General features: G+C 40.6%; 1 protein-coding gene across 3 annotated transcripts in view; it reads left to right on the forward strand.

Annotated features, from left to right (window-relative positions):
• CREB1 (cAMP responsive element binding protein 1) overlaps positions 1–17,464 on the forward strand; it is a 40,777-nt gene that overhangs the window by 6,031 nt on the left and 17,282 nt on the right. The window contains exons 2-5 of one of the 3 annotated variants that reach the window (XM_014522489.2): positions 5,895–5,988; positions 8,159–8,280; positions 13,138–13,284; positions 17,025–17,125. In XM_014522489.2, coding sequence (XP_014377975.1) covers positions 8,167–8,280; positions 13,138–13,284; positions 17,025–17,125 — 362 coding nt within the window. In that variant the 5' untranslated portion in view covers positions 5,895–5,988; positions 8,159–8,166. The remainder of the gene's footprint in view (positions 1–5,894; positions 5,989–8,158; positions 8,281–13,137; positions 13,285–17,024; positions 17,126–17,464) is intronic. The other 2 variants (XM_006029122.3, XM_025210575.1) reach the window with 2 other exon arrangements.

Genomic DNA, 17,464 nt, shown 5'->3' on the forward strand with positions numbered 1-17,464 from the left:
AAGTCTTGTCAGTGTTCCTTATGTGATACAATTTAATATTCTTGTCCTTTGTGTTTGAATACTTAAACTATCATTTATATTTTGGACATCAGACAAATAGAAGTTTTGACATAGTTTATGCCTGTAAAAGCTGCAGAGCTTATACATGAAACTATATTTTGTATGGGCTGATTCAATGGGGCAGGTGGATCAAGTACATAGCAAATGAATCTGAATGTTCTTATTGGTGACCAAAATCTGAGCACAGAGACAAGAAATGTTGCCTGAAATATATTCCATAGTATGGGGTATAGTTACCCTTTTGATAGCTTGTAAAAAATAACATTCTTGCACTGAACATTTTAACTCAATTTGGTAGCTTTCTGACACGGTGGATGCACTTACAAGAGACTCTTTATTGCGCAGTGGTGTAGTTTACTACTCAGTAAGCAGGTGCGCCTACACATGCACACACTTACTATATGATTAAATTTTCAACCTGCAAATGCAAGTAGCAAATTTACTTGTGATTACTTACGGCACAGTAGTGCTCATATAGAAGCCTGACTGGGAGCAAATCTGCTCTCGGTCAGCTGGCCACTAGGGGGCAGGGGATTGCTCCCTGTCCCTGGGAGCTGCCTGCTGCTGGGGTGGGGTCTGTCACTGAAGCCTGGCCAGAGACTATGTGCCCCTGCCCCAGCAGCAGACAGCTCCAAGCCCCCGTGCTCTGAAATCACAATCAGGGAGCAGGGGCTGAGAGATCCTTATTTCTCACCCCCTGCTTCACCATCACGATTGGGATGAGGATATAAGGTCTCTCAGTGCTGGTCCTGCAACCATGGAGCTGGTGCTGAGAGAGGGGGCTGGGGAACCTGTTCTCTGCTGAGCTTCATGATTGCAGAGCTGGGCAGGGAACAGACTCCCTGGCCCCCAACACATGATTATGTAGTGGAGGCTGGGAACTGTCCCAATCAGGGGCAAGTCCCAGTGCTGTGGCCCAGTTAGATGATCGAGGCATAGGGCTTGGAAAGAGTTGCAGGGGTGAGATAGGTCCCAGCTCCCTGCCCTGATCTGCCAGTGGAGCAGGGGGCTAAGACCTGTCCTTCCCCTGCAGCTCTTTCCAAGTCCCCTGCCCGCAATCGGGGAGCTGGGGCCAGGAGCTCCATGCTGCCAAGGCAGGGGGGACATTGTCCCCGCCTCAACAATAGGCAGACCTCTGGGGGCAGGGGGCAGTATCTCAGCCCTGGCCAGAAGACATCTGTCTCCTGGCCAGGTGCTCCCTGCCAGCCCCGTGGCAAAGCCAAGAGCTCCCTCTGGTAGCATTAGGGGCCCATTGCAGGAGCAGTTTGCTGCCATTAGCAGCAGATCTACAGTTTTCTGCATGTGGATGCCTGCCTAGGAGCGTTGATGCACAAGTAAGCCACTCCCAGATCTAATGCATGTGTAGACACACCCAGTCAGAATGATCTAAAGTTTAATTTTGTTCTTACCACTTCAGACCTTCATTCAACATTTTGCTTCATGCTCAGATGACTAAGCAGCAATTCCCAATCTGTGGTATGGGTACCACCAGTGGTATGCAGACCACCTGTCAGTGGTACATGTTAACAGATTTATTATAATTACTTTTATATGACAAAAAATTGCTTGTGGTACTTAAGGTTGTAGTGTTTTAAATTGGTGGTGTACAATCTTTGAGAGTTTGGGAACCCCTGACTTATAGTATTCAGAATCCATTTATTAATATAAAAAAAATAGGAGTGGCCTGGATAATCAAATTTAAGCTTTGCTGCTCTTAGTTTATCATTTCTGGAAGATTCAAGAGTTGGAGCTGCCTTGTTGTTCTGGAAAGGGAGAGAAGATGCTCCGTTGTCCACCATCCAGTTAGTTCCCAGAATGCTGGGATTTCCTTGAGGACTTTTGTTTCAAAATATAAATCTACATATTTACTAGATCAAGATGGCACTTTTAATCTCATCATGATCCGAAAGGACCATCAATTCCATATTATAGTGCACCAGTCTGATCCGTATAAGGCAGAGGTGGGCAAAATGCAGCCTGCCAAGCCATTCTATCTGGCCCACGGGGCCCCCAAAATTTAGAAAATTAATATTTATCTGCACCTGGCTGCCTGTCATGCAGCCCTCAATGGCTTGCCAAAACTGAGTAAGCGGCCCTCCGCCCAAAATAATTGCCTACCCCGGTATAGGGTGTGCATTCTAGTTCACACTATAAAGTTAACCAACATTCCACAAACAAGTGAGTATGAGGTTGAAAGTTTACGAGTAATATTACATTCAATAAAATGTTTCTGGTAAGAAATGCATGTATGCATCTGTGATGCTAGTTTTGTTAAGTGTAACCATTTAAATCAGAAAAGGAAACACCTGTATTGAGGCAGTTTCCTTGTTCTTTATTCTATCTACAAGATTGTCATTTGTAATGGTCAGTCCAATTACAGTATACTCTGTTTATACTCTTAAACAGTAAGTGCACACTTACCTAACTCAATGTAAGCAATGCTCATTAACCACAGAACCGTTTAAACTTTTCTCATCTTATTAAGGCTCCTCCTCTTATTACTTAGGGGGCCTCAGTCTCATAGCAGACTTGAAATTGACAGGGTTTACTTAGTCTTTCACCAACTATGCACCTAAGCAGAGTACAGAGTAAACGACTATGTTAAGAGTTCCTGTTGCTTGAGGAGGAACCTGTTCTTTACCTGGAGTTATAAGTGTCTACCTTTAAAGTTATATTGGCCAAGTGGGATGTAGTGAATTTTTCAGTGCACTGCCATGCTAGGAAACTGAGCCTACCTTCCTAAATTGTATTACCTTTAATATCAACACTTTCTTTAAAAAGATGTGCCCTTTATATACTTTTGGCCAAAGGGAAACTTATTTCTCATATTAAAAAGAATCAGAAAAATACAGTAGAGTTGAAAATGATGGGCTTCCTGATTAAAATATACATGAATTGGAAAGATATAAAATTCAGTGAAGCATGGCAAACTGAAATGGTCTAGGTTTACTCCATAAATAGCAAAAAATTATCAGCAAGTGAATAGAGCACAAACCCTGCAAATATTTGTGCAAGAGAGAAAAATGTTATGTATATTAAAGTGTTTAAAGGATTTCAGCACAAAAGCATAGTTGTGCTTGCTTTCTGAAAGTGTATAGTAAGAAATAAATTGCACTTAGTTTATTACCAAATTCTCTCTTTCTTTAAAAAAATTAATGCAGAAAGTACTGGGTATCAACATACAGTTGAAAGCCATGAATCAAGTGTTCAAGTTAAAATCAAACAGTTGAGAATGTTCAGGCAGCAGTCCGCACGCGCCCCCCTTCCTCCTTGACAGGCAATTTGCTAGTCTATATAATATTTTCCTGCCTTAGGTACTTTGTTCTGTAGATCAGAAACTGGCCTTTCTGTTTTGTGGAAGCAAAATGTAAGGATATGAACAACTAGAGCTCTAGTAATTTGTGACAGAAGTTTTCATTAAATCATTAATAAACAGATTAAACAACACTAGCCAAGGACAGAACCTAGAAGCATTTTACTATTTGCCATGATGAAAAATAATCATTTCATCCTACTCTGCTTTCCTGTGAGTTAACCAATTTTTGATCCGTGAAAATAGTGTATATTCATGCATCCAGTATGCCCCAGAACAAGATACGTACCTTGTTTTTGAGCTACTCATTCTGCTCCCTGTGGATTGCATATAGACTTACTTTTGTTTTTACCCACCAGAAGCTTAGGTGGCAGAAATTGCTGATACTGTATTTCCTTACTTCTCATTTGCAACCCAATAACCAAGAAGCTGTTTTATGGGGAAAAAAGGGTATATGTTGTATGTGAGAAAATATGGTATATTGCCTCTCACTCAAGGCCATTTAATTGGTAATCTCTTTTGAGAACCTTGTCATGGGCTTTTTTTTTTTTTGAAAGGTTAAATAGATGAAGTTAGCCAGTTTTACCTTACTTGCTATGCGACTGTCAGTACAATGGAGTTTGTCTTTGCATAAATGATCCTAGCTAAAACCTATCATGTCACAGTATCCCAGCTGTCTGTTTATTCTATAATTATCATTTCAACTAGTATACAAGTTATATTTCTATGACTTAATAGTCTTTAAAACCATGCAGACTTACTGGATCAATGTTAAAGCCTTTTTTAACTTGTTAGTATAGCACTTACTACTTTCTAGGTCACCGTATCCATTTTTAATGAGCACATGTTTTCATTATACTCATTCAGAAGTCTTGGATGTATGATCTTAGTTTAATGACTTAAAGCTTGTTAAATGATCTATTTGTTCCAGCAGCTTTTTTTTCTGGCACCTTATCTCCAATTGCATTTAAAGTTTTACTTGAAAAAAGACCTAGAATAGACATTTCTTGGATTGAAGATCGATGTAAAGAAATCATTTAGCTTTCCAACAGTGTCCTTTGTGGATTCCAGTAGCTCCTGATTTACGGTTGAATTTTGGATCTGAAATGATCAAACATAGGAAAGCTGAAGAGTTCTCCATTTGGGAAAGTCTTGTTATAAATAAAGTGTTCTAACCATACCCTGACTAAGACTCTTCTAAAGTTGATTTTTTTCTCTGTTGTTTTTCAGAAGTCCTGTAGACAAAATTATTTAGGAAAACCAGGATGGATTTAAATCAAATCAATTTAAATCACTGGTCAGGAAGCCTCAATTTAATCACTGTTTTCTACAAAAAGTGCATTCTTGTTATTTGATATCCTTTATTCATTTAAGTTCTTGAAACTTTGCACTTTTAGAGATGGGTAATTATTTGCATTGGATCATCATGAAGCAAAAGTTAACATCTACTTAATAACTTTAGGGCCTTCTCCACACATGCAGGCACAGGTGCGATGGGATCTAATGTATGATCCACACAATCTCACATCTTCTGCTGTGCCACGTGTGCATGGAAGGAGGCACAATTGTGGGATCGTGCATCAGACCCGATCACACTTTATTTCCAGTGTAGGGGGAGCCTGATCCTGTGTTCCACCTGCACTGACAAGGAACAGGCTCCCATGGCTAGGAGCTGCCTTTGCTAAGGCGGCTTCCAGCCATGGGAGCTATGTGCAGCCAGGATTGAGAGTCCTGTGTGGGCCAGGGGTTTCGCGCATCACTGAGCCTTGGGGATCACTGCAGCCATGATCCCCAGGGCTCAGAAGTTTCACACTAGGCACAATGCACCCGGCAACTAGAAGCCCTGTCAGGTGACAGGGCTCTCAGCTACAGGGGAGGCCCTGTTACATGTGCAAACTAAAGTTCAGTAACAACCAGCTATAAAGTTAGTACACCTTTTTGAGGTCTTGACTTTATAGCTGGCTGGAGCTTTTTATCATGTAGCTACTTTGCACATGTAGCTGGTCTTAAGGTGATTGCACAAGTAACCAGTTAATTGCATGATATTTATGTGTTGAGGGGTCCTGGGAGATCAGGCCTGTTAAAGAACTAGACTTCATGAACTAAGCAATACAAAAAGGTAGTTCAAAGTTAAAGTTAAATGACGTTTAAAATAATTTTGAACTATAGAATAGAAAAAAAACCCCTACTAAATAAATCAAATCATGAGTTAAATTGTCTCAAACTCATGTTGCCTGTATTATTCTTATCCTACATACAGTCAAATTCCATTAATTGGATGTTTTTGAGCAAGCAAATCCTGTATATTTCAAACAGGACAAGATCATTCCCCATGCATACACTACATTATTCCACAACTGGAATACGAATGTCTGCATAATCTGCCAACTGAATGGCCAGGGTATCTCTAGTCTGGTGTCCCTGATGAAGCAGCAACAGCACCAACATCTTATTTTCTAGACTTCATGTGCATAAAGACCTATCCAAACTTAATCTTATCTTCCTAATATTGTTTCCTCAGACCCACCTTTGGATGCAAGGCAACAATCTTAAACGATTATGATCCTCATTGACAGGCTTCAAGTGGATGCTTATAGGTGAAAACTTTATTCTGTGTATGTACAGCTAAGTAGACCCTACAATCTAAATTCTGTTGACATTGTTTAGAACAGTGCTAACAGTTTAAAGGGGGAAATATACAAATATCCATAACTGTTCAAAACGTTTTGTGCATTTTTGTTTTTTCGATCAGTATCAGAGTAGAGAACAGATTTTAAATTTGTTTGATTTCTGAAGTCTTTCAGCACTATAGTAATACAAATAAGTAGTATATAAGGTTATTCTAATGACATTGTGATTTTTGGAAGAAGTGGAGCATGAAAAAATATAGCAAAGAATAGGCTTTATAATGTTTCCACAACCATAGGCAGCATATTCCTTGAAGTTGTTAAACCAATTATAAATTAGGATTAATGAATCTTAAGCAGTTTATGTAAGATTCAGTCAGATTTCCAAATTTGAGATCTTTAAACTAATATTTGTCTTGTATAGAACCTATAAATGATGGCAGGTGTGGGAAGCAAGGCAGAATTTAGGATGCTTAGGAAAATTTAACTGGTTATTTCCACACAAAAAAATTGAGTTTTTGTCACTAAGTTTGTTTGTATTCATTTAACTTAACTTTGATTTTTTTTTCCTTCCTTGTTACAGCGTTTGGGCTTGAGTTTTTTTTTCTTTTGTTCCCAGTGTTCTCATATTTCCTTTAAATTAGCAATATTTAATGACAACCTTGATTCCATCTTAACCAAGACTCCTATAATTATTCCATACTGATACCGAACTACATCTATAGTACTTAAAACATCATCAAGAAATGACAGTTAAATTATTTTGTATTACTTGTATGCCTAGGGTTTGGTTTATTCACTTAAGTTAATTTCCATATTTTAGCAAGGCAAGCAAATGTGTTTATACAAGCGGCTTTCATGTACCATAGCTACAGCAAACTGATCCAGAGTTATATTGTGGCCACTGTGCCTGAAATGCTATATTTAATGTTCTTTGTGTCTTGTTTTTCTAATAAGCAGTTAATATAAGACAGATTTAATATTTTACTCAGGAGAGACTATCCCTATTTCATTCAGTATATATTCCCAAAGAGCATACTTTCCAGTAATACTGAATCACTGCTTTTGTTGAATTAGAGGCTTCTCTGATCTAATGTTTAAAATTAATTATTTAGACCACTATAAAGAAGTAGCTGATTTTTCTATATATATTGTATCCAGGTGCTCATTGAGTGCAGTGTAATTGGAAGACATTATTAAACTTTATCATATTGTAAATGTTTTATTTAAACATTTGAAGATTAGAGCAGAATTTAGCTTTCATTACATTCTGCCTGTAAATTTGCCTTTTGAAGTTATGCACTTATTTTTATAGAATTTTTTGTTCTACTGATACAGGCCTATTCATTTAACACTTCAAAATAAATGTGTTAGGCAATGTCTAGAATGCATAACTTAGCCTAAGAAAATTTATAGTATGCCTTTTATAAAAATTTTGTTTGTGATATGTATTTCAGACAGTGGGAGGTTTATTAGAATTCTTGCCAGATATCTTACATCCATTGCTTTGGCAGATGAATTTTACCCCGTGTAGTTGTGGGTAAAATTTTGCCCACCGGGCCGTAATTGTAGGGCATATCCTTTTCCCTGGAATGGAGCATGATGACTGGGGGGTGGTCCCTGCGCATTTTTGTAAAGTAGAACTTGTGTGGGGATAGAGCATGTTCAGTGCACACAGAATATAGCTGCTAAACACCAAATCTGTTACTGGTCATGTTCCAAACTGTTTTTCAGTGATTTGTCAAATTTAGCCAGATTTAGGCAGACTTTCATGGGGATGGCAGAAGACCCCCCCACTCGCCCCCCGGCCCTTCAATTTTAAGTCAATGTTTTGCTATATGGAGATGTTAGATTCTCAACAAAATGGCAGTAAGACGTTTTTAATGTGGACAGAGAACAGAGTACTGTATATTTCCCCCAATTAGTCCTTAGTGAAAATAATTGAATTTTTTTTTCCTCAAAGCTTTACAGAAAATTTTGCCCAGGGCAGGTACTCAGCATTAAAAAAAATTCAGCCTGAATGGTTCCATTTTGCCAGTTTAATAAACAAATTAAAAGAGTATATTGTAATAGAAATGTATTACTATCCTATGTATGAATGTGCAGATGCATGTCATGAAAGAGAAAGCCTCACTCATACATATCACTGCAATTGTAGGTAACTAAATGACCATGGAATCTGGTGCAGAGAACCAACAAAGTGGAGATGCAGCCGTTACGGAGGCAGAAACCCAACAGATGACCGTACAGGCACAGCCACAGATTGCAACTTTAGCCCAGGTATAAAATGATTTAATCCAATATTTCTACAGTTTTGTTCCCAAATTATAAAATATCTAGAAATTAAACTGTCTTCTGATGAGGATGTTCCATGTTACATGATTCTGGAACAGTTAGTACATGCATTTTCTTTAATCTTTGAATTCATCATTTTATAGTACAGTAAAATCTCTGTTACCCAGTACTTCACCAGCTGGGATACTCTATTAACTGGAGTTTCCAGCCAGCCCTATACGCCGGGGTGGCGGTGGGGGGAAGCTCGCATACAGTGGCCACTGCTGCTACCCACCACCCTGCACTTCCCCACCACATGTCTCCCCCCCTGTCCCCGCTCCTCTTTGTCTGAAAACCCTGCCAGGTTATTTCAGATAACCAGAGTTTTTACATAAGCGACATTCCTCTTACCCTGGGGATGCTATATAACAGAGATTTTACTGTACCGTATGGTTTAACTCCAGAAGTGTGTTGTTCCTCAATTATTTCTTAATATATATGGAAACTGATGTTTTAACAGATTGTTTAGTTGTTTGTTTTTCCTGTGCCATCCCTTTCGCTGTTTTTTTTACCACCATCCTTGGAAAACTCTTCAAAAGTTTGACTTGCTATGATTCTGAAATGACTTGTTTAAACAGTTTGTTGGTTTTACTTTTTTTTTTTTAATTGGCAACTTTTCACTAACAATATATTTATATATTAGGAAAACAAACTGTAGACAATTCAGAGACTATATCAGCAATCAGATGGGACAAGTATAATAACCATTAAGAGCAATTGAAGGACCCTTTTATTTGCTTGCTCATGTTTTCGGAAACCCAAATTTAGCAAAACGGTATCTCTTTTAGCAAGGCACTAATAAAGCCTCTGTTGTCAAGGTTATTTTAAAGAGGCAAGAAATTATGCAAATGAAGCATAATACTGTATTTTCCCAAATCCAAGATGACTTTGAATTTAAGATTCCCCCCCCCGAATTAGATTCTGTACATGGACAATGATACTTTTGTTATACATTTCCACATATACAATCTAATTATTGGAGGGTTATCTTAAATTTGTTGTTCCTCCCCCTCTCCTCTCCCCCCTCCACAATACAGCCAGGAAAGCAGCAGCAAGGGCTCAGTCTGCAGAGAAAGCAGCAGTGGGAAGGCAGATGGCTTGACCCCTTTCCCTTTACTCTCCCCACACACCTGCAACCCTGGTCCCTTTTCACCTATCTCTCCACCCCCGCAACTGACTGTTTGCCCTTCTGCCATGGCTTACCCTATATGCAGTGCTATATGCAATGGCTCTGGCCCCAGAGGCCTGGTCAGACAGTGGCGGCAGCTGCAGCTCTGGCACTGGGCCCAGAGTGGGGGTCAGGGTTTGGTTGGGGCCAGAGCTGCCACCTGCCCAGAGTTGGTAATCCAATCCAATCCAAGACAAGCCTTTTCCTCCCTTCCTACCCTATCATGTTGAATGAAGAAAAACCTTATCTTGGATTTGAGTAAATACAGTATTTGAAATCAAATTCTGTTCCTGATAAATGTTGTTTGGCAGGAGTAATACCATTGAATAAATGAATGTAGAATATGGCCTGTGGGCCTTGTTTGCATTTTTCCATATATGTAAAATACTGTGTTTTTCATATTTCTTATTTTTTTGAATTTTGTATGTCTTTTATAAGGTAAAATTACTAAATCATTTACTATTTTTATAAAGTACTTCCATGCTTACAAAAATACAAGACATCTTTAATAAAAAGCTGTGTTTTATCTTGTCTCCTATTTGACAGCCTTCCTCCATTCCTATAAGCAGACAGGTTTTGTTTACGTATGGAGTTATACACAAGCCATTGTTCTATCTGCTATTTAGCTCAAGCCAGATCTGCTTCTTTGCCAGACCTGAGGAAGGGTACCTTGTGCCCAAAAGCTTCTCTGAGATTTCTCCCAACTTTACAGTTGATCCAGTAAAAGATAATATCGCTCCAAAAAATTCTTGCCTTTCATGTGTGTCCTGGATCATCATGGCTGCAACATCACTCCAACACTACTACAACTTTTAATAAAGCATAGTTGAATTCTTTGCTGGGATTATAGTCTTATGAAATTGAGGGCATTGTAACACAAAATTATGGGCTTGTCTGTATGGGGAAGGGAGTGCACAGTAAGATAGGGTGTGAATTTACAGTGCACTGCTTTTGTGAGAGGTAGTTTTACTTTCAGAGTAGAGTGAACTGCTTCCTTCTTAATATATACAAAGTGAGTTAGGGCAGAATAAGTGATATGCAGTAAATTCAAACCTAAGTTTGCTGCACACTAACTTCCCCTTACAGATCAGATAAGCCTTTAGCTGCCTAGTCAACACTATTTACTCTGGCAAAGTAATGTTATATTGTTCTTATACTTTCAGTATATAGTATGAGTATGTCATATTGGATGGGGTAACCGATAGAGGTTTTTGCGTACCTACATAAACCACATTATCAGTTTAATTCTTTCATGATCTCCTTCGCATAAATTGCTGTTCTTCAGTTACTTCAATTTCTATATTTTTAGTGAATATGGGGAAAGTTCTGAAACAGAAAAATTATACAGGCTGTTTTGAATGAGGTAACTGGTCTCATAAAGTATAAGTTAAATGCATCTGCTGAAGTCATGTTTGGCTGTTGGTTTAGTTAAACTGCAGAATGGCTTTTAGTTGATCAGCTTTGTAATCATTGGAAAGGACTGCTTTAGTTAGTTGGATGAATTATTAAAAAGGACGTCTGATGATGGAACATAACTTGTTTAAAAATTATATTAACAGAGGATTTTAATGTAGTTTAAGGTTTAATAGATTTACACCCTACTGACTTAGAAGTGTATTGCACAAATAGTTCACTACCTTTTCTTCAGTTACCTGAAATCCATGAGGCAGTTAGTCCCAATAGCTGTTAAAAAGTAGTGCCATACTAACTTTCGTCCTAGGTTCCCTCAGGACCAGATGTCAAATCACCTGAGTGCTTTTTTATAGAAATGCATTCTGTACAAAGAAAGGAAGCAAAAAGAGAGGCACCAAATCTGGAGATATTAAGTATAGGCAAGGGGGGTGGAATTCAAGTGCACTTTCCTTTAATTTTCTTGATAAACAAGATTCCATAAAGTAGGGGTGTGTGAAATGGGCCATATTGGATTCAGATTCAGCCTAAATCGGGGACAGTGATTCAATTCATTGATTTGGATCACTGTCCTGATTTGGTCTGGCAATATCCAAATCTGAAGATTTGATGCTGATTCAGAGAATGAGCCATTCGGCTATAGACACAGCTTTAAATGTTTTTTCTACAGACCTCGAGGTACCAGGCTTGTGAATGCTGCGATGGTGGGGTGGATGGAACATCCCACTGGAGCGCGGTGGGGCCCCCCATGTGCTTGGTGGCGAACCCAGAAGTGGACCAGAAGTATTTCTGGTCCATTTCTGGGTCTGCCGCCGAGCATGCAGCAGGGCCACCGCGTGCCCCCTCCGGCTCAGTGATCGGCCACAGGGGGACCCCGGGTACCCCCCAGACGCAGAAGGCACCAATCGCTGAGCTGGGGAGGTGCAGGGCGGGGGGCCCTGTGTGCTTGCCGGCGGAAAGTGCTTCTGGTCCACTTCCAGGTCTGCTGCTGAGCACGCTGGGGATCCCCCTACATTCCTGTGGGACGCTCCATCTGCCCCAACTTCTCAGCATTCATGAGCCTCCTGGTACCTTGAGGTATGTAGAAAAAACATTTAAAGCTGTATCTATGTCTGAATTGTCGAATCTTCCAAATCGATTTGGAGGGTTCCGATTTGATTTGGAGAGATTAAAGGGTCTCCTGATTCAATTTGAATTCGGAGATTTGGCCACCGAATCGGGCTGAATCTCTGCTGAATCGAATTGGTGACCAAAGCTTTGCACAGCCCTACCATAAAGGATTGTTATTTATAGAAATTCAGCTGCCAAAACCCATCATTTATCAGGAGGCATGCTTGTTCACTTTTGCATTTTGATCAAGGGTCGGCAGCATTTTTGGGCCAAAAAACACCTGCAAACTCGACTTGTAAGATGTTGGCATGCCAGGGTGGAAAGCAGGGGAACCATGAGGGGCCTGATTCTTGTTATGGCATCACAGTCCCAGCCCCCTTCTCCACCATCTGCCCCGAAGTGTGCATGCCAAGCAAAGTGCCTTCATGTGCCATGTTCTGGTGCCTGTGCTGGGGGTTGTCTACCCCTGATTTTGATAAATATTTTTGAAGCTATATATACCATTATTTGAGACTTGTAGCAGACAGAAGTAGAATGACGTTAGGCATCAGCACCTAGGTTTCAGCACTCAGGATTTTAAAACTTAGAGCATTATTCTGTGTACTAACAAATCAACTCTCTTAGTTGTGTGCCTTGTAGTGTAGAATTAAAACAACTGTCAAGAAATAATTTGTTTTAATTGGAAATGTGCGTTGTTGTTGTAGCTGAGCAGTTGGTCATTTAACTTCATTTAGAAATACCTTGCTAACTTCTTTATTGGATGCACTTTATGTGGTTATACCATTAACAGATATGAAAGGTTTGACTCCTTACTGATTTGTTTTACATCTGACAGATATTTTTTATAGTCTGTGAACAAAAATAACTCTTTTCTGCCTTTGTCAGTAAGAATAAGTTCCAACAATGTTTTACTCCAGAAGCAGAAGGTAACACACATTTTTTTTTTTATTAGATTGCCTCAAAATGGAGATGATTGTATTTCCTTTATTTTTATTTAAGGGATACTTAGAGACTAGTAGACATTCTTCCATGGGTTGTATAGAATAGGTCAAATGTTAGGTTTAATGAGATGTTGATGTTAACTAATGTATATTTCTTGTCTCTTTTTTTTGTAGGTATCTATGCCAGCAGCTCATGCAACATCATCTGCTCCCACTGTTACATTAGTACAGTTGCCTAATGGGCAGACAGTTCAGGTCCATGGAGTTATTCAGGCAGCCCAGCCATCAGTTATTCAGTCTCCACAGGTCCAAACGGTTCAAGTATGTATTATAGGATTTCATAAACTGTATTGTATGAGTCTACATTTTTCTAATTTCTGTCCTAATGCATGTTTAGTCTTTTACAGACTTAGTACATGTTGAAAGAACAATCTTTACAGGATTTGCTATCACATCACTTTGTTCTATTTTTTCTTGATTTGACTTTCTTTTCAATCAATGCGTTACTGTTTCATTTCCTTCTAGAACTTTGTTAGTGAAAGTCTGGTAGTTTTCTTCTGTTTGCTACAAGTACTATATTTGGCTTTTATCTGCTATTTTGCATGCATGTTTATTAACTGAGATGTCATACCTGAGTATCTGAAATGAGCAATGACAATTTTGGGGAAATTATGCTTCTGGATTACTAATGTCAGCTAATGTTTGCTACTTGGGAAATACTTATAATGATTTTTATCTCTGTCAGGTTGCAAGTTAATGGACCTTAAAAAAAGAGATTTCATGTACTTTACTAAAATGATTTTAATATCTGTATGTTGATTGTTAACTTTGTAAAACCTTAATTAATTTATGCTTTATAAACAATAAAAGATAATACAGTTAATGACATGTAGGATGATGGGCTAATTCCAAAATAGTTGAACTATGTAGGGAGAAAGTTGCCAGTAGTCCACAAATCTTTACTGTCATTCCCTTTTTGAAGATTCTGTAATTGTCCTTTAATCCATTGTTGTTGAACATGGGAACAGATACTAATAAGGATATCACCAACTGTATGGGAAAAGAATGGTCTCTCATTTCTCTGGTATTAGGCGCTACCGTGATAAGAGCTATCAAAATTTTAAAGCTAACTATTAAGATTTTTCTATACAGATATTTAATCAGATACCAAAAATTTATGATACATTCTGATGACATATTCAAATAATGTTTATTCACTCAATGTTGTATTTTTACCAGCCCCTGACTACTTCTGAGTTCAGTTTTTCACTTATTTGAATGTGGAGTTGAGCAGATTTCAGATGATATGGTGCACTGGTTTCCATTTCTAGTAATTAAAGATAAGAGGCTCATAATGAAATCATACAGGAATTCAAAAGAGGTCATACTGAAAAGCCAGAACGTATTTGGAATATTTAGAGTCCAGCACTTCAGTCTCGGCCATGGTTATAAGCAAATATTGTCAGTGAGAGTTAAGCATAAAACTGCCATTTGTACCTGTAGGCCATCCTACATATGTGTTTGTTCCTGTTGGCTAATAGCCCCATTGGTTTCTATACATTTAACAGTTATATTTGCTAGAGGGGGAGGGGAAGAGCCTCTGTGTTTATACATTTTATAACCTGAAACTGATGCTTGTGTCATCTTTCTGATACAGTCTTTTATGAAGGAAATTCATGATCTTAAAGAATCTGGAATGTTGTTTCTAACTGTTTCTGACCACTTTCTGCTACATTCTCTTAAAGAGTAGGGAGCAGCCCGATAACATGGCGTTTTCAGAAGCTTTGAACACCAAGTACCCTATATGGGTGCATCCACACATGCAGGCACTTGTGCTTGCAGCAGCTCAGATAGCAGTGGCACAAATTTGTGCCAGAGATTTGTGCTTCAGCACATGTGCCCGAACTTCCACTTTGGTGTGGGGCAAACTGTGCCACTTGGGGCAAACTGATCCTGCCTAGCTCCTCCCAGATGTTCAGCCAGGGGGAGCTAGATCCTGGAGCCAGCACCTGTGCTGGCCCCAACAGTATAAAAAGCTGCATTGGCAAGCAGCTCAGAGCTACTTGTCCTCAGGAGCTTCTGAAGCCCAGCCAATTGGTATCTGGGGACGCTCGCCCTTTGTGCCAACTGAACTGCTGAAGCAGTCCTAACCTAGAGTGGCTCCTGTACCCTCTACCCACTGCAGCAGTCTGGTAGTGGGGGCTGCTGCCTGGCTGTGACCTGCTGCCACCTGCGGCAGCATGCAGTCCTATGACTGAGAGCCTGCCAGATCTGGACAGGGACCACACAGCCACCTGGGCTGTGGTATGGACACTAGCAGAGCCTCCTGCACTTCTGGGCCAGCTGCCAGTGAGCCATGTGTGCAAAGCTGGCTTTCATGTGGAACTGCTGTCATGTCTTCTGGTGCCCCTGCCCTGCCATCTGGGCAGCTATTGCCCAGAAGATGTGCTTATTTTAGTGCCCCACTTTGAACTGTCAAAGCATGTCCTCAAGTGGCCAGGTCAGCATCCTTTTCTGGCCTCCAGCTGGGTCCCCAGTGCTGGCCTGGCAGGCTTCTCTGCCCTGGTCACACCACTTGTCTCACCAGCAGAAATCTTGGTGTTCCCTGTTTAAAAACTGCAGATTCTCTGGTAAACCCACATTTTCTCGTTAAAATACCCAAAATCCATGTTCTTCCATGATTAAAATGAAATGCCACTATATATAGAAACATCAGTTGGGCAATGTTTTATTGATATATTTACAATTTTAAAGCAATTTGGAAGCCTACCAGTGCCTCTATCATAACCATAAACAAATTCTAAATAACTGTACAATTTGGCACTTGCTTTTGGTTTTTTTATCATAGAAAAATCAGAGCTGTTCCTGCCCCCTTGGCTTACCAGAATGTAGGGTGCTGAGCAGCACTGATATGCCAGTGCCCTGCCCCTGCCCTTGCCCCTCATGCTCAACCCACAGCCCTCCCCGCCCCCCGAGTGCCCCTCACTCTTGACCTATAGCCCCAGCCTGCCCGCACTAGCTCCCTTCCAGCAGCTGCTCCCTGCTCCTGTTCCCAGACCCTAGCAATCCCCATGCCATTCCTGGGAAGCCCTTGACTGGGGCTTAGGGACTGAGCTGGGCAATCCCCTTCCCTTCTAAGCCAGACTTCCCCTGCACAGGCTGCTTTAGGGGGGCGGGGGGCTCTAAGCCTGACTTTAACAGCCTCTCCTACCTGGAGCACTCCAGTGCAGCAGTTGCCTCTGCAGTCACGGCCCCTGCCGTGGGTCCTGTCCCATCCCGTCTGGAAGCTGGGTACATGGGGTATAAGATTTGTTGGGAGGATGTGGGGTTTGTGGCAGGGTTGGTGGGGGTTGTGTGGGTGTAGGGTTTATGGAGGGGTATGGGGCATGTGCAGGGATTTAGGGGTGGGGTGGGGTTTGTGAGTGGATTGTGGGGGGGAAAGGACACGACTGCTCCCCACCCCGCATGGCGCACAGCCCCCTCCATAGCAGCAGCTGTCTGGCACTCAGGGATTTCCAGGTATCAAATTTAAAGTCTATGCTGCAAATTTGCAGTGTGGGGAACACCTTTTTGTTCCCACTGTGCCCCTTGTGGCGTCTCAAACTGCTTTGAGACTCCGCAATAGGCATGTGCACACTTGTCTTGATGTGCCCTATTAAACTATGGAAGCCTTCTTCAAGTTCCATAACGCTCTCAGTGTTTTGTAATTGGTTCCATTGCAGTTTGCATTTGTTCCCTTTTTCTTCAGACCCTTCTATTTTCAATCCTGTGTTGCTTCCAGTTACTCCATTTCTAGGCTTAACTATCTACTCTGATTATTTATTTTTTGAATTGGATGGAAGCAGGTTAGAAAGAAAGAATGACAGAAAGCAAAAAGTTGGTAAAACTCTCGCTAACCTTTAATAAGTGATCTACTTTTACTTTTGATTTCCTAATTGGAAGGCATGTACAGGTGTTGCATTGGTGGTGCATTTCATGTAATGTAAAAATGTCCTTTGTATGTTCTTTACTGTGTGCATTTTGTTAAAGTTGATTACAGTGATGGTTATTCTTACTTACAGATCTCCACTATTGCAGAAAGTGAAGATTCACAGGAGTCAGTAGACAGTGTCACAGACTCTCAGAAACGCAGAGAGATCCTTTCCAGGCGACCCTCCTACAGGTATAGAGATTAAAAGTGGAAGCATTTTGCTTGATGAATGCATTTACCTGATGGACAGACAAATAGTTTGATTCTCTAATTCAGGGGTTTTGAACCTTTTTGGATCAGTGTACCCCGGGGGGGCGGCACACGACTGAACACAGAGTGGAGGCCGCCGTGTGTGAGCGTCCCCTGTGTCCGGCCGGGCGGGCAACGCCTGCGCGGGGTGGTGCGGGGTGGCACTCCGTCCCTGCCTGCCCGCACGTACCCCCTAGGGCCTTCTCATGTACACCCAGTTGACAACCCCTGCTGTAATTAATATGAGCACTAACTTTTTACCAAAATATACCTTGAGTAGTG

The sequence above is a fragment of the Alligator sinensis genome, unplaced genomic scaffold (genome assembly GCF_000455745.1).
Source record: "Alligator sinensis unplaced genomic scaffold, ASM45574v1 scaffold699_1, whole genome shotgun sequence".
NCBI lineage: Eukaryota > Metazoa > Chordata > Crocodylia > Alligatoridae > Alligator > Alligator sinensis.